The 18,248-nt window shown below is 42.2% G+C and overlaps 1 protein-coding gene across 9 annotated transcripts in view; it reads right to left on the bottom strand.

Moving 5' to 3' along the window:
• LOC110510064 (lipase member H) overlaps positions 1 to 18,248 on the bottom strand; it is a 29,968-nt gene that overhangs the window by 7,270 nt on the left and 4,450 nt on the right. For 5 of the 9 annotated variants that reach the window (XM_090226635.1, XM_090226633.1, XM_090226636.1 and 2 more), the window contains 10 exons: positions 8,046 to 8,123; positions 6,143 to 6,206; positions 5,493 to 5,863; positions 5,273 to 5,381; positions 5,027 to 5,128; positions 4,838 to 4,927; positions 4,523 to 4,690; positions 4,090 to 4,179; positions 3,671 to 3,779; positions 3,386 to 3,559 (listed from right to left, as the gene is read on the bottom strand). In XM_090226635.1, coding sequence (XP_090082761.1) covers positions 3,386 to 3,559; positions 3,671 to 3,779; positions 4,090 to 4,179; positions 4,523 to 4,690; positions 4,838 to 4,927; positions 5,027 to 5,128; positions 5,273 to 5,381; positions 5,493 to 5,863; positions 6,143 to 6,200 — 1,271 coding nt within the window. In that variant the 5' untranslated portion in view covers positions 6,201 to 6,206; positions 8,046 to 8,123. Of the gene's footprint in view, positions 1 to 3,385; positions 3,560 to 3,670; positions 3,780 to 4,089; positions 4,180 to 4,522; positions 4,714 to 4,837; positions 4,928 to 5,026; positions 5,129 to 5,272; positions 5,382 to 5,492; positions 5,864 to 6,142; positions 6,207 to 8,045; positions 8,280 to 8,425; positions 9,820 to 18,248 lie in introns of those variants that run through there. The other 4 variants (XM_090226632.1, XR_016493234.1, XR_016493232.1 and 1 more) reach the window with 4 other exon arrangements.

The raw sequence follows: 18,248 nt of genomic DNA on the forward strand, positions 1-18,248 counted from the left end.
CTCTGGCACAGAAAAAATACTGAAAGAAGCTGCTACAACAAGGAAGTTGATTGAAGTTATATTAAGGGTTGATTAAAACTCTACCTGATGGTTCAGAACATATAAGGGAAAAATGGGAAACAGATCTAAAGAAAGAAATTGAGGAGAACAATTGGTCACAGAGATGTGAAAATGTTCATACCTGACCTACAACATAAAATAATGCAATTTAAGATCATCTATAGGACTTACCTCACTCCTGCCAGAATGCATGTAATGCACCACGAAATGTCACATCTCTGTTAGAGATTCAAAAAAGCACAAAGGAAACCTATTACATATATTATGACAAACTGACACCATTTTGGGATAATGTATGTCAGGGATCATAAACTAGATTCAGCCACAGGGGCGGCAGGGTAGCCTAACTGACTTGCCTAGTTAAATAAAGGTAAAAAATAAAATAAAAACAGGCCAATTTCTTTTCTTGAGCAGATGGTCTGGGGGCTGGAACATAATTACAAATAATTTGTAGACCACAAATTGACTGCAAGAAGCTCAAACAGTTATAATATAATTTGACGTAAACAATCATTTCAAACCTTGGTACATTTGTATACGATCACGTGCCTTTCTATTATGCCTCGGAATACTTGGGAACAGATGAACAAAATTAAAATAAATTGGAGCTGATTTCCTGGTGTTTTTACAGTCTTTTATGTCCAACAATGAAAAAATATATATATTTATTTATACAGTATATACAGTACCAGTCAAAAGTTTGGACACACCTACTCATTCCAGATTTTTCTTTATTTTGACTATTTTCTATATTGTAGAATAATCCTGAAGACATCAAAACTATGAAATAACGCATGGAGTCATGTAACCAAAAAGTGCTAAACAAATCAAAATATATTTTATATCTGAGATTCTTCAAAGTACCCACCCTTTGCCTTGATGACAGCTTTGCACACTCTTGGCCATGAGAAACAAGATTATCTGATCTGATGAAATCAAGATTGAACTCTTTGGCCTAAATGCCAAGCATCACTTCTGGAGGAAACCTGGCACCATCCCTACAGTGAAGCATGGTGGTGGCAGCATCATGCTGTGGGGATGTTTTTTCAGTGGCAGGGACTAATCAGGATCGAGGCAAAGATGAACAGAGCAAAATACAGAGAGATCCTTAATGAAAACTTGCTCCAGAGCACTCAAGACCTCAGCCTGGGGTGAAGGTTCACCTTCCAACCGGACATCAACCCTAAGCACACAGCCAAGACAACGCAGGAGTGGCTTCGGGACTAGTCTCTGAACGTCTTTGAGTGGCCCAGCCAGAGCCCGGACTTGAACCTGATCGAACATCTCTGGAGAGACCTGAAAATAGCCGTGCAGCAATGTTCCCAATCCAACCTGACAGAGCTTGAGAGGATCTACAGAGAAGAATGGGAGAAACTCCCCATATACAGGTGTGCCAAGCTTGTAGCGTCATACCCAAGAAGGCTCGATGCTGTAATCGCTGCCAAAGGTGCTTCAACAAAGTCCTGAGTCTGATACTTTTTGCTAATAAATTAACAAACATTTCTAAAAACCTGTTTTTGATTTGTCAGTACGTGGTATTGTGTGTAGATTGATGAGGGGGGGAAAAAACATTTAATACATTTTATAATAAGGCTGTAACATAACAAAATGTGGAAAAAGTCAAGGGGTCTGAATACTTTCCGAAGGCACTGTGTGGAGACTGTTTAGTTAGATATTTTTTTGTACATGTATTTTTCTTATCTCTCAGATATAGGATAGACACTTCAGAACAAACTTCTTGAACATTTTTGGGGTGGGACTATCTGTTGTTCCATGTAGTGAATCTGTTATTCGATGCATTTGTATGGGCTAACAGGGCTTAGACTGTTTAGTGACAAATAAGGAGTTATATACATGAACATAAAACAACATGTTTCCTGATCTTTCTTGTATCGCTCAGATATAGGACAGACGAGGCTTCTCTTAAAACTTCTTTGGGATAGGGGGCAGCATTTTCACTTTTGGATGAATAGCGTGCCCAGAGTGAACTGCCTCCTACTCAGTCCCAGATGGTAATATATGCATATTATTATTAGTATCAGAAACACTCTGAAGTTTCTAAAACTGTTTGAATGATGTCTGTGAGTATAACAGAACTCATATGGCAGGCAAAAACCTGAGAAAAAATCCAAACAGGAAGTGGGAAATCTGAGGTTGTTTTTGAACTCACCTCTATACAGTGGGATATGGGTTATTTTGCACTTCCTAAGGCTTCCACTAGATGTCATCCATCTTTAGAACTTTGTTTCAGGCTTCTCATGTGAAGGGGGGCCAATGGGAGCTGTTTGACTAAGGGGTCTGCCTGCAGCCTCGTCACGCGCTTTCACATGAGAGCGACCTGCTCTGGCTTTTCTACAGACAACGGAATTCTCTGGTTGGAACATTATTGAACTTTTATGATAAAAACATCCTAAAGATTGATTCTATACTTAGTTTGACAAGTTTCTTCGAACTGTAATATAACTTTTTGAACGTTTTGTCCGACTGGACCAGATTGCGCTTTTGTTTACCAAACGCGCTTTTGTTTACCAAACGCCCTAACAAAAGAAGCTATTGGACTTAAATGGACATAAATTATGGACATTGCCGAACATAACAAGCATTTATTGTGGAACTGTGATTCCTGGGAGTGCATTCTGATGAAGATTCATCCGCTAGCGGAACCCCAGTCCTAGACAGGTTAACCCTAACATCTAGGGCTAGCTAATGTTAGCGTTAGCCCCCTAACCACTTCGCTAACGTTAGAAAATTGGAATTCAAATTGGAATTCGTAACATGTCATACGTTTAGCAAATTTGTAACATATTGTACACTGTGCAAATGTGTAACTTATCATACCAAATGGATTAACACATACCATAAGTACAGCACCATTTTCAGAAATCCTCAACAGCACAGAACTCGAAATGGACCAATTTTGGATGGGTGCACTTACTGTATACAATGATTTATGTGTGTCTCTAAGTGTGCTTATGCTTTCTCTCTGGGTATAAAACCTTGCTCCTTTTTCAACATACGCTGCTTTTCAAATGGAACCTATAACATTTCTACAGTATACCTCAAACTGCAGATACACAGGATGTCTAAGTATACTTTCCTGTTGCAACAACAGACTTTTACTCTTCACTCAACCCCAAAAGATCCCTTGCATCGGCAGTATTCACATTTTACTTCACACAAGGTTTATTTAACATTTCCGATTTTAATCAAATTATAATTGCTATCAACCTTTTTCCAACAACATGAAAGGGAAAAGTAAAAGAAAAGGTGCCACGTAGAAAATAGGTGACACTTTAGAGGAAAGAGGATGTGACGGAACACTGACCTGTCTTTGCGCTCCAGGTGTGTGAGACGGATGCGGAGCACCCGTAGTTTGTACTTAGGTTTAAATGCATTCACCCTGGAGAATTTGATTGAGATCTTGTGGACTTTCTGAAGGTCTTTTTCAAACTGGGCCAGTAATCGGGTCTCTGAGTACTTCTTAAAACTGGATGCTTTACTGAAGAAGGAGAGCATATGAGATGTTAATGAGATTCCCCAGAGTGTCTATCTATACTGTATGTACAGTGTGTTGTTTTGGTAATGATACAGTGAGTAAATAGTTACTTACTGGTTTATTGTTGCCTCTGTCACCTCACTACCATTGTGTAGTTTTATGGTGATGTAGCCCCAGCGAGTATCACGGTTCCATGTTACAATGTCCACCCAATAGCTTGTCTCTGAGAGAGAGAGAGGTAAAAAAAAGTACATACATTAATTTGATTTCCTCTGACCAATGACCTAGTTACAGACTCTGTATGTTTCCATTCATTGAATAGGCATAGTAACATATTTTAACAACTTTGACAGAGCTCTTGTTAGTGTTGCTATACTGTACGTTTGCCTGATCATTTAAAATAAGCCAGGCACGCAAAGCTAGACCAGGAAGACCGTCACAGAAAAATGACTGGCCATTATGTACAACAGTATTCCCGGCAAGTCTCTCTTTAGAGGTCAAACGTGTGTGCAAGCTGATGATTATCCTCTTACTGCAGTATGGTGTCTGTTTATTGGTGGTGAAGAAAGCCTTAGTTTGCTGCAGAGGAACCAGAGACTCCTTCCACTCTATGATGTCATAACCTGAAACAACAGATAAAACAGCCATGTTATGAAGGGACACTGCCTTCCAAAACAGATTGCGTTTCACATTGAAGAACTATGGTTGCGATTGGACAGGCATCTCTGAAAAATATCTGATGTGAAAAGATCTGATGTGATTGGTCCAAATAGCAACTAGTGTGAAAAAAATATATCAGAATTGGGCTGCACGTGTAAGTGCAGCCTATGTGCGATTCAGTAACGCACATTAGCTTAATTAAGGCCTTGATTTTGGCGAGTAGGTAAACTATCACATCTTTATGTGATTAAAAAAAGCTTTTAATGAGATGAAACTCATGAATCTAAGGGGAGTTAGAGGGCCCACCAAATACAGGGCATCCGGCAGGTTTGAATTGATCACAATCCATGCAAAGTCCGTCCAGGAAGTCAGTGTAGGAGGTGCAGGGGAAAGCTCGGATGTTACAGGTCCGGTTCAGGGAACCCAGATAGAGGAGCACTGATCTCTGGTGGTCACACTTAAAATATCCAGACCCTGGGAGAGTAGGAAGGGGAGAACTGAGGATGGATTTAGAGGACATCAGTGATGTATTTACCATTACAGGAATAAACTATGTGATACACATGTTGAATTCATATCTAATGTATCATTCGAAGGACGGTCTCTTACTAAGCGACTTACCTGATAAGATGGTCAGTGGACAGCCAGGCTGGTCGGCTCCACCGTTAGCATAGAAATCAATGTGGCCCAAAGGCTTCCTGAAACCAAATGCTGGTAATGCACAATGAACACGTGACAGAACAGGAAACACATCACATGACTACATGATTCCCATTGTATTAAACCAAACAGGCAAGAAGAGGCACATACCGTCCATGTCTGTGTGCACAACGTCTACAAACTGTGCATCTGTAGGGTCCAGACGATCCTCAGGGGGTTTCCCGTTGAACTGAGGCCCCGCTGGATCTACAGCTGATCAGGTCAACATCAGATCATTACAGATGTAGGATCTTCATTTTATCACTCTTTGCAAACTTATAGTGTATTCGAGGTTTTAAAAGACTTCTAAAGTTTGTATCCATAATAAAAACAACAAAGAAGAAAATCTATTCTAACCTGTGATCCTCCCAATTTTGCCATTGAACTTGGCTCCAACAAAACCTGTGATGTGAGCTCCTAGACTGAGCCCAATCATATGGATGGAACTAAGAGAGGCACCATTCTCCTGACACAGACAAAACAGGCAAAAGAGATACTACACTGTTAGTACAAAGTAATACATTTGGCCCTCATCAAATATGTTAGGTATTCAGACTAAGCACTCATTCTTAATAACCTGCATGTTTCGGATGAAGGCAGTGAGGTTGTCCGCTGTATCTCGTGAGTAGGTCACAACTTTCAGGTAGTTGATATTGGCAGCTCCGCGGTTCCAGTCCACCACCAGGACATTCATGTCTCCGCGGGCCAACAACTGCTCTATGATGTTATTCAACCAGTTGGGCGGAGCGCCCGTAGGACGGTAGCCATGAACGACAAAAGTGGTGGGCTTGGTGAGGTTGAACTGGGGCTGGGCTGACAGGTTATGGTGGGACAGCTCCTGACCACAGGTCAGATTAGCTCTGGTGTACAGCAACAGCTTCACATACAGACTGGTTCCAATGATAGCGTGATAAAGGTCCAGATAAGTGAACACATCACATTCATGGGCTAGGGACAGGGTTAGTCAAGGGGAAAGAGAGAGAGTCAGAAAGAAGAAATCACCGTCATTGCTGATTGGGAAGTAACATAAGCAGCCTTTCCTTTAAGTGACTGCTTACACAGCCTATTTATGTGATGATTTAAAGTTTCCAAATGGTCTGCCAATAGCTGGGGGGGGGGTATTATTTGATGTCCTCACCCTATGTGTAGCACAGTTAAAGAGCACTTAATCAAGTGTGTATGTATGTGTGTGTGTGCATGCGTGTACGTGTGTGTGTGTTACCATACCTCTATATATGTCAACAGGTCCCAGCAGCAGTGCCAGGAACCACCAAAACATCATCATTCAGGTCTGCAATGGTTTACAAAATGTCATAAAACAGGGTGAATCTTTTTCTCCAACTATTGTAAAGTAACACTATTTGATTGTACATTAACATGATGAGACCAGTTGACTGAGCTGGATATCGCTGTCCCTCTCGCTTACATTGTGTGATTATGGTGAATTTGTGTACTACTGGGCATGCCGTGGTGCTGCATTTGCTTCACCGCATCAATAAGGGCATGTGTGAACTTGTAGAGCAGGCAAAAGAGGGAAGATTTCGAAAAGTGTAAGTTCTCTAAAGCTAGTGAGCTATTTTTGATTGTAATTGAGAAGTATCCCTCAATTGTCACTCGAGAGTCACTCTGTCATCAGAACAGCTCATGGACATAGGTTGATACTGAAGCAGCACTCTGGTCATGTAAATGTAATGACAGATCAGCACTAGGTAATTTACTAGGTAGTTTTCTAATCCTGATTCTGCAGTGTGTGATCCCATGTGTGTGGCTTTCGTGGTTGTTACAATACAATTAATGAGGAGATAGGAAGACATTCTTCCTGACTGATCCTGCATTCAACTCAAACAGTGATAGGCATTACTGATGGGCACTGATATGGCAAGTATCAGCTGCATTTTTTCTAACCAATGTCGATATCACATTGGTTTGAATGACATTGTGTGGACTGTGTGGGCTTCACTTCAAAGGCTTGTGAAATTCAGACAACTGCTTGCTGATTGCCCATTGGGTCAAGTATGAATGTTCTGGGGTCCTAACCTTCCCAGTCAGTTTGAATACAATGGGAAGCCATCAGCAGGCAGTTAAGTATGCTAAACTGAGAGCCTGTGAGAGGGTTTGTGACAGCCGTGCCGGAACAGTCATGTATGCTCTTTTACATAAAAGTGTAGGTTAACAGCAAGGATAAAACAATATCTTGATATGCCTTGCTCAAACAATAATGATATCATATTGCGTTAGTGATATTGGTGCTCACCACTAAGACAGCACAGACACATTCCTAATTAGTAGCACAGATATAAGCACATTATCATTGCATTCTTTGGAACTCAAGGGACAGTAACTTCCAAAGTTGCCTCACCCTCCCGCCTACAGTTTCACTTCCTGTTTGTACGAGAAAGGGATCCAATCTTTGTCTTAGTACAGTTTTTTATAAAAATGTATTCCTAGGAAAAATGTGTAAGCCTATATGCATGCATAAAAGTAAGTGTGTGTATGTGTGAGAGAGAGAGAATGAGATAGAGAGATAATAAAATAGATAAAAAGGAATTTGGTCAAAGGAAAACATTTGTTTCTGACCACCAAAACCTAATGCAGTAATAACACCGTTGATCTAACCAGTGACAACGACACTGCTTGGCTGTCAATGTGAAACCTTGTGCTTAATCCTTGTAGTTGTGTTCAAAACTTATTGGATGTGGTCATGTACTGAGCTGGATTGTCGTCAAAACACAAAGCTAATAATCCACACAACCGGGAGCCGGTTAGATGACTGAATGCAATGTGAATGTTGAATGGCTTCACTGCAGGTAGATTGTAGGTTTTAATATTCAGTAATTAGAAGGGAAAAAAGATGCAAAGTAATCCACACAATCAGAAGAACAATGCCTGTACATGTTGCTCACAGACAATGTGTTTTATTTACATTATTAGACCTCACGTTTACAGTAATAAAAACCCTGCCGTAATGCCATTCTCCATAGTGTACTTGCTGTTGTCTGCTCTGCCAACAATCTACTCTATTATAGAATAATAATACTGCTGAAGAAGCTTTAAAACCTTATTCAGGGAGAAATATAGGGAGTATGAGAGAGATAAGCAGAAAGGAATTGAGACATTGTGGAAGTCTTACCTTGTTGTTAGCTTGGGAGCACTGGTTCCCTGCGCTCAGTGTGTCAAGTTCCAGAGCCCTCTATTCATGTCTGCGTGTCTGTGTTCAATAGAGAAAGTAAAAGAGGTGAGACCACAGAGCGAAATAAACTCTCACTGTTCTAGCCTGGCCACACCCCCCTGCCCAAGGACATCATTTGGCACATTCCTACTCAGGTTGCTGAGATTGCTTTCTAGTATCTATCAAATCAAATCAAAACTTGTCACATTCGCTGAATACAGTGTAGACCTTACAGTGAAATGCTTACTTACAAGCCCTTAACCAAAAATGCAGTTTTAAGAAAAATACCTAAAAAAAGAATTAATAAAAGTAACAAATAATTAAAGAATAACAATAATCACCTCTTCAACCTGCTGGTAGAACAATCAGAAGAGACCTTGACAATTTCACTTGCCATAAAAACACAAAAAGTTGTATATTTTATTAAGAGCATTAGAGACAAATCAAAAATCAAATCAAATCGAATTTATTTGTATAGCCCTTCGTACATCAGCTGATATCTCAAAGTGCTGTACAGAAACCCAGCCTAAAACCCCAAACAGCAAGCAATGCAGGTGTTGAAGCATGTTGGCTAGGAAAACTCCCTAGAAAGGCCAAAACCTAGAAAGAAACCTAGAGAGGAACCAGGCCAGTCCTCTTCTGGCTGTGCCGGGTGGAGATTATAACAGAACATGGCCAAGATGTTCAAATGTTCATAAATGACCAGCATGGTCAAATAATAGGTCTGGGACAGGTTGCACGTCCGGTGAACAGGTCAGGATTCCATAGCCGCAGGCAGAACAGTTGAAACTGGAGCAGCAGCATGGCCAGGTGGACTGGGGACAGCAATGAGTCATCATGCCAGGTAGTCCTGAGGCATGGTCCTAGGGCTCAGGTCCTCCGAGAGAGAGAGAGAAAGAAAGAGAGGTACAGTTGTGGCCAAAAGTTTTGAGAATGACACAAATATACGTTTTCACATAGTTTGCTGCCTCAGTTTGTATGATGGCAATTTGCATATACTCCAGAATGTTATGAAGAGTGATCAGATGAATTGCAATTAATTGCAAAGTCCTTCTTTGCCCTGCAAATGAACTGAATCCCCCAAAAACATTTTGACTGCATTTCAGCCCTGCCACAAAAGGACCAGTTGACATCATGTCAGTGATTCTCTCGTTAACACGGGTGTGAGTGTTGACGAGGACAAGGCTGGAGATCACTCTGTCATGCTGATTGAGTTTGAATAACAGACTGGACGCTTCAAAAGGAGGGTGGTGCTTGGAATCATTTTTCTTCCTCTGTCAATCATGGTTATCTGCAAGGAAACACGTGCCGTCATCATTGCTTTGCACAGAAAGGGCTTCACAGGCAAGGATATTGCTGCCAGTAAGAATGCACCTAAATTAACCATTTATCGGATCGTCAAGAACTTAAAAGAGAGAGGTTCAATTGTTGTAAAGAAGGCTTCAGTGCGCCCAAGAAAGTCCAGCAAAAGCCAGGATCGTCTCCTAAAGTTGATTCAGCTGCGGGATCTGGGCACCACCAGTACAGAGCTTGCTCAGGAATGACAGCAGGCAGGTGAGTGCATCTGCTCGCACAGTGAGGCAAAGACATTTGGAGGATGGCCTGGTGTCAAGAAGGGCAGCAAAGAATCCACCTTTCTCCAGGAAAAACATCAGGGACAGACTGATACTCTGCAAAAGGTACAGGGATTGGACTGCTGAGGACTGGGATAAAGTCATTTTCTCTGATGAATCCCCTTTCTGATTGTTTGGTGCATCTGGAAAAAAGCGTGCCTGGAGAAGACAAGGTGAACGCTACCGTCAGTCCTGTGTCATGCCAACAGTAAAGCATCCTGAGACCATTCGTGTGTGGGGTTGCTTCTCAGCCAAGGGAGTGGGCTCACTCACAATTTTGCCTAAGAACACAGCCATGAATAAAGAATGGTACCAACACATCCTCCGAGAGCAACTTCTTCCAACCCTCCAGGAACAGTTTGGTGACGAACAATGTCTTTTCCACCATGATGGAGCACCTTGCCATAAGGCAAAAGTGATAACTAAGTGACTCGGGGAACAAAACATCGATATTTTGGGTCCATGGCCAGGAAACTCCCTAGACCTTAATCCCATTGAGAACTTGTGGTCAATCCTCAAGAGGCAGGTAGACAAACAAAACCCCACACATTCTGACAAACTCCAATTATTGATTATGCAAGAATGGGCTGCCATCAGCCCATCATAAGAAAATGATCAGAGTAGTAACAATATAATATCAGAGTTGTTACTCTTGGTAGCGTGTGGCCCAGAAGTTAATTAACAGCATGCAAGAATGGATTGCAGAGGTCTTGAAAAAGAAGGGTCAACACTGAAAATATTGATTCTTTGCATCAACTTCATGTAATTATACTTTAGTATTCCATAATAACATCTGACAAAAATATCTAAACACACTGAAGCAGCAAACTTTGTGAAAATTAATATTTGTATCATGCTCAAAACTTTTGGCCACGACTGTACATCTGGAGTTGTAATTTGTCTACAGTAATCATATTAAAAACATTTACTTTTGATCAATACAATTTAATCCAATAACTGCATATGGTAGTCTAATCTAGTGTCTCTGATAGCCGTAGGACAAACATTTGGGCTCTGATGAATTTTCACTCCTAAAATGAGCAGCATAGGGGCTTTCAAAAAAACAACACTTTTTGTGTTAAATGCTCTGCAACACAGCTTTCTTAGTGTCCAACAAGCTTTCTCTGCCCTTGACCTTGTTCTGAACACCTCCAAAACAAAGGTCATGTGGTTTGGTAAGACGAATGCCCCTCTCCCCTCTGGTGTAATTACTACCTCTGAGGGTTTAGAGCTTGAGGTAGTCGACTCATACAAGTCCTTGGGATTATGGCTAGACGGTACACTGTTCTTCTCTCAGCACATATCAAAGCTGCAGGCTAAAGTTAAATCTAGACATGGTTTCCTCTATCATAATTGCTCTTTCACCCCAGCTGCCAAACTAACCCTGATTCAGATGACCATCCTACCCATGCTAGATTATGGAGAAATGTATAAATCGTCAGGTAAGGGTGCTCTCGAGCGGCTAGATGTTCTTTACCATTCGGCCATCAGATTTGCCACCAATGCTCCTTATAGGACACATCACTGCACTTTATACTCCTCTATAAACTGGTCATCTCTGTATACCTGTCGCAAGAACCACTGGTTGATGCTTATTTATAAAAACCCTCTTAGGCCTCACTCCTCCGTATCTGAGATACCTACTGTACTGCAGCTCTCATCCTCCACATACAACACCCGTTCTGCCAGTCACGTTCTGTTAAAAGTCCCCAAAGCTCACACATCCCTGGGTCGCTCCTCTTTTCAGTTTGCTGCAGCTAGCGACTGGAACGAGCAGCAAAAAAACACTCAAACTGGACAGTTTTATCTCCATCTCTTCATTCAAAGACTCAATCATGGACACTCTTACTCACAGTTCTGGCTGCTTCGCGTGATGTATTGTTGTCTCTACTAGAGGTCAACCGATTAATCAGCAAGGACGATTAATTAAGTCCGATTTCAAGTTTTCATAACAATCGGAAATCTGCCTTTTTGGATGCCGATTACATTGCAATCCACGAGGAGACTGCGTGGCAGGCTGACCACCTGTTACGCGAGTGCAGCATCAAAATTACGGAGGCTGCACGGACCTTGTGGCAGCAAGATCGCATAGCAGTTCAGACGTCTTTTGTCCTCGTCTTGTCGTGTCCTGTATATATATATATTTACAACTTTTTTCACATACATTTTATTTTTTATTTTCCATCAACTCATCTTCTAAACACTCTCCTGCAACCAGCCTCACCAATTTATATTTATAAAAAAGTATTATTTACCTCAGATCTGCAATCCTTCAGGAAGCTAGCCAGAAACTCCAGGAGGCTGGCCAGAAACTAGCCAGAAGCTAGCCAGGAGCTAGCCCAGAAGCTAATCCAGAAGCTAATCAGAAGCTAACCACGGTTTGTGGTCATCGGCTGTCCTTTAGCTCGAAAATCTATCGAAAATCTATCGCCAGTTTTGTATGGCGCAGCGCGGCTCGGAACGGAACATACCGGACCAATTTTTCTCTCCATGTCCCTGGATTTCAACTGCTCTCTGGACATTCATACCCGGATCTCACAGCTAGCTAGCTGCTATCCGTGTGACAGTCGGCTTTCGTCGATTCCGGAGCAAACATCGATTGTTCCGGTGCTAGCCAGCTCCGTCAATCACTCCTGAGTTCCATCATTCACTCCTGGGCTGCAGTCACCTATCCGGACCCGTTTCACTGCCTACGCGGAGCCCCACCGGGCCTTCACAACCGGACTGCCGACGTTATCTACCTGAATGAGATCCGGCTGGCTCCTCTGTCGCGACGTTACCTGAACGCCCATCTGCGGCCCGCTAACCGTTAGCTGTCTTACCGGCTGCTATCTGAATAGACAATCGGACAATTTATTTATTTATTTTTATTATGTTTTCTTCTCGGGCCTCTATAACTATATCTATTGTTCTTATTTTTGTTGTTGTTGTGTGATTTGGATTAATCCCCTCTACCACACGGAACCCTACTAATCTACTGACCGAACGCAAGAGGTGGCTAACAACAGACTCCATCCTATGCTAGCTTGCTACTGGTTGGCCTGGCTAGCTGTCTAAATCGCCGTGACCCTAAACCAACCTCTCCACTCACTGGACCCTTTTGATCACTCGACTAAGCATGCCTCTCCTTAATGTCAATATGTCTTGTCCATTGCTGTTCTGGTTAGTGTTTATTGGCTTATTTCACTGTAGAGCCTCTAGTCCTGCTCACTATACCTTATCCAACCTATTAGTTCCACCACCCACACATGCAATGACATCTCCTGGTTTCAATGATGTTTCTAGAGACAATATCTCTCTCTTCATCACTCAATACCTAGGTTTACCTCCACTGTATTCACATCCTACCTTACCTTTGTCTGTACATTATACCTTGATGCTATTTTATCGCCCCCAGAAACCTCCTTTTACTCTCTGTTCCAGACGTTCTAGACGACCAATTCTTATTGCTTTTAGTCGCACCCTTATTCTACTCCTCCTATGTTCCTCTGGCGATGTAGAGGTGAATCCAGGCCCTGCAGTGCCTAGCTCCACTCCTATTCCCCAGGCGCTCTCTTTTGACGACTTCTGTAACCGTAATAGCCTTGGTTTCATGCATGTTAACATTAGAAGCCTCCTCCCTAAGTTTGTTCTATTCACTGCTTTAGCACACTCTGCCAACCCGGATGTTCTAGCTGTGTCTGAATCCTGGCTTAGGAAGACCACCAAAAATTCAGACATTTTAATTCCAAACTACAACATTTTCAGACAAGATAGAACTGCCAAAGGGGGCGGTGTTGCAATCTACTGCAAAGATAGCCTGCAGAGTTCTGTCCTATTATCCAGGTCTGTACCCAAACAATTTGAACTTCTACTTTTAAAAATCCACCTCTCTAAAAACAAGTCTCTCACCGTTGCCGCCTGCTATAGACCACCCTCTGCCCCCAGCTGTGCTCTGGACACCATATGTGAACTGATTGCCCCCCATCTATCTTCAGAGCTCGTGCTGCTAGGCGACCTAAACTGGAACATGCTTAACACCCCAGCCATCCTACAATCTAAACTTGATGCCCTCAATCTCACACAAATTATCAATGAACCTACCAGGTACCTCCCCAAAGCCTTAAACACGGGCACCCTCATAGATATCATCCTAACCAACTTCCCCTCTAAATACACCTCTGCTGTCTTCAACCAAGATCTCAGCGATCACTGCCTCATTGCCTGCATCCGTATTGGGTCAGCGGTCAAACGACCTCCTCTCATCACTGTAAAACGCTCCCTGAAACACTTCAGCGAGCAGGCCTTTCTAATCGACCTGGCCGGGGTATCCTGGAAGGATATTGACCTCATCCCGTCAGTAGAGGATGCCTGGATATTTTTTAAAAATGCCTTCCTAACCATCTTAAATAAACATGCCCCATTCAAGAAATTTAGAACCAGGAACAGATATAGCCCTTGGTTCTCCCCAGACCTGACTGCCCTTAATCAACACAAAAATGTCCTATGGCGTTCTGCATTAGCATCGAACAGCCCCCGTGATATGCAGCTGTTCAGGGAAGCTAGAAACCATTATACACAGGCAGTTAGAAAAGCCAAGGCTAGCTTTTTCAAGCAGAAATTTGCTTCTTGCAACACTAACTCAAAAAAGTTCTGGGACACTGTAAAGTCCATGGAGAATAAGAACACCTCCTCCCAGCTGCCCACTGCACTGAAGATAGGAAACACTGTCACCACTGATAAATCCACCATAATTGAAAATTTCAATAAGCATTTTTCTACTGCTGGCCATGCTTTCCACCTGGCTACTCCTACCCCTGTCAACAGCACTGCACCCCCAACAGCAACTCGCCCAAGCCTTCCCCATTTCTCCTTCTCCCAAATCCATTCAGCTGATGTTCTGAAAGAGCTGCAAAATCTGGACCCCTACAAATCAGCCGGGCTAGACAATCTGGACCCTTTCTTTCTAAAATTATCTGCCGAAATTGTTGCCACCCCTATTACTAGCCTGTTCAACCTCTCTTTCGTGTCGTCTAAGATTCCCAAAGATTGGAAAGCAGCTGCGGTCATCCCCCTCTTCAAAGGGGGGGACACTCTTGACCCAAACTGCTACAGACCTATATCTATCCTACCATGCCTTTCTAAGGTCTTCGAAAGCCAAGTCAACAAACAGATTACCGACCATTTTGAATCTCACCATACCTTCTCTGCTATGCAATCTGGTTTCAGAGCTGGTCATGGGTGCACCTCAGCCACGCTCAAGGTCCTAAACGATATCTTAACCGCCATCGATAAGAAACATTACTGTGCAGCCGTATTCATTGATCTGGCCAAGGCTTTCGACTCTGTCAATCACCACATCCTCATCGGCAGACTCAACAGCCTTGGTTTCTCAAATGATTGCCTCGCCTGGTTCACCAACTACTTCTCTGATAGAGTTCAGTGTGTCAAATCTGAGGGTCTGTTGTCCGGACCTCTGGCAGTCTCTATGGGGGTGCCACAGGGTTCAATTCTTGGACCGACTCTCTTCTCTGTATACATCAATGAGGTCGCTCTTGCTGCTGGTGAGTCTCTGATCCACCTCTACGCAGACGACACCATTCTGTATACTTCCGGCCCTTCTTTGGACACTGTGTTAACAACCCTCCAGGCAAGCTTCAATGCCATACAACTCTCCTTCCGTGGCCTCCAATTGCTCTTAAATACAAGTAAAACTAAATGCATGCTCTTCAACCGATCACTACCTGCACCTACCCGCCTGTCCAACATCACTACTCTGGACGGCTCTGACTTAGAATACGTGGACAACTACAAATACTTAGGTGTCTGGTTAGACTGTAAACTCTCCTTCCAGACCCATATCAAACATCTCCAATCCAAAGTTAAATCTAGAATTGGCTTCCTATTTCGCAACAAAGCATCCTTCACTCATGCTGCCAAACATACCCTTGTAAAACTGACCATCCTACCAATCCTCGACTTTGGCGATGTAATTTACAAAATAGCCTCCAATACCCTACTCAACAAATTGGATGCAGTCTATCACAGTGCAATCCGTTTTGTCACCAAAGCCCCATATACTACCCACCATTGCGACCTGTACGCTCTCGTTGGCTGGCCCTCGCTTCATACTCGTCGCCAAACCCACTGGCTCCATGTCATCTACAAGACCCTGCTAGGTAAAGTCCCCCCTTATCTCAGCTCGCTGGTCACCATAGCATCTCCCACCTGTAGCACACGCTCCAGCAGGTATATCTCTCTGGTCACCCCCAAAACCAATTCTTTCTTTGGCCGTCTCTCTTTCCAGTTCTCTGCTGCCAATGACTGGAACGAACTACAAAAATCTCTGAAACTGGAAACACTTATCTCCCTCATTAGCTTTAAGCACCAACTGTCAGAGCAGCTCACAGATTACTGCACCTGTACATAGCCCACCTATAATTTAGCCCTATCAACTACCTCTTTCCCAACTGTATTTTATTTATTTATTTATTTTGCTCCTTTGCACCCCATTATTTTTATTTCTACTTTGCACATTCTTCCATTGCAAAACTACCATTCCAGTGTTTTACTTGCTATATTGTATTTACCTTGCCACCAAGGCCTTTTTTTGCCTTTACCTCCCTTCTCACCTCATTCGCTCACATTGTATATAGACTTGTTTATACTTTATTATTGACTGTATGTTTGTTTTACTCCATGTGTAACTCTGTGTTGTTGTATCTGTCGAACTGCTTTGCTTTATCTTGGCCAGGTCGCAATTGTAAATGAGAACTTGTTCTCAACTTGCCTACCTGGTTAAATAAAGGTAAATAAATAAATAAATAAATAAATAAATAAGGAGCCAAAGTAAGTTGCTAGCTAGCAGTAAACTTATCTTGTAAAACAACTATCAATCTTCACATAATCACTAGTTAACTACATATGGTTGATGATATTACTAGGTTAACTAGCTTGTTCTGCGTTGTATATAATCAATGAGGTGCCTGTTAATTTATCATCGAACCACAGCCTACTTCAGCTTCGCCAAACAGGTGATGATTTAACAAAAGCGCATTCGCAAAAAAAGCACAATCGTTGCTATAATGTACCTAACCATAAACATCAATGCCTTTTGTCATATATACACATATTCATATACATAGCTCATATATCAAGCACATATATTAAGCCGCCTGACTCAAGTCATTGCACGCACCCCTGTCCAAACAGGAAGCACCCTAGCCCCAGCCATAAACTGCCAGTTTCAGTTCCCCTTATCTCACGACTCCTAGACACTCACACACATCACTCCCCCCTCTACTGGTCGGGTGCCAAGAGCAGAGGACTCTGCTGTGCACCAATGGGGCTCCTGCTCTGGCTGGAGCAGGCCCGCCTCCAACTCTTCGGGACCAGTCAGAAGACCACCACGACAAGACTCCACCTACATTATTCCATGTATATAATCTGCTACAACCTTTGTCTAGGTCCCTTTTCAGCTGACTCCTTACTGAGTTATATGAATCAGGTCCGTGCACGTTAAACTGCAGGACAAGATATCTTTTGACTCAATAAACTGCCTTTTTGTTACAACTGAAATCCACTCTGTCCAGCATCCATGATTTGGTCTCACTCTCCTGTAGTTAATCATCAACACTTTCTTAAAATTAATACACAAGTATATATTTTTAAACCTGCATAGGTAGTTGAAAGAAATTCATGTTAATTCATGTCATTAATAATTAGGGAAATTGTGTCACGTCACTTGCGTTCAGTGCAAGCAGAGTCAGGGTATATGCAACAGTTTGGGCCACCTGGCTCATTGCGAACTGTTGAAAGGCCATTTATTCCTAACAAAGACTGTAATTCATTTGCCAGAATTTTACATAATTATGACATAACATTGAAGGTTGTGCAATGTAACAGTAATATTTAGACTTAAGGTTGCCACCGTTCGATAAAATACAGAACGGTTCCGTATTTCACTGAAAGAATAAACGTTTTTTGTTTTCAAAATTATAGTTTCCGGATTTGACCATATTAATGACCAAAGGCTTGTATTTCTGTGTGTTTATTATATTATAATTAAGTATATGATTTGATAGAGCAGTCTGACTGAGCGGTGGTAGGCAGCAGCAGGCTCGTAAGCATTCAATCAAACCTCAGCTCTTAGCAATGCTTGAGGAACAGCGCTGTTTATGACTTCAAGCCTATCAGCTCCCGAGATTAGGCTGGCAATACTAAAGTGCCTATAAGAACATCCAATCGTCAAAGGTATATGAAATACAAATGATATAGAGAGAAATAGTCCTATAATTCCTATAATAATTACAACCTAAAACTTCTTAACTGGGAATATTAAAGACTCATGTTAAAAGGAACCACCAGCTTTCATATGTTCTCATGTTCTGAGCAATTTTTTCTTTATTCTTTCAACTTTATTTAACCAGGTAGGCTAGTTGAGAACAAGTTCTCATTTGCAACTGCCACCGAGCAAGGAACTTAAACGTTAGCTTTTTTTACATGGCACATGCTGCACTTTTACTTGCTTCTCCAACACTGTGTTTTTACATTATTTAAACCAAATTGAACA

Source organism: Oncorhynchus mykiss, chromosome 29, assembly GCF_057628025.1.
Source record: "Oncorhynchus mykiss isolate SJ-2025 chromosome 29, ASM5762802v1, whole genome shotgun sequence".
In the NCBI taxonomy this organism is placed as follows: Eukaryota; Metazoa; Chordata; class Actinopteri; order Salmoniformes; family Salmonidae; genus Oncorhynchus; species Oncorhynchus mykiss.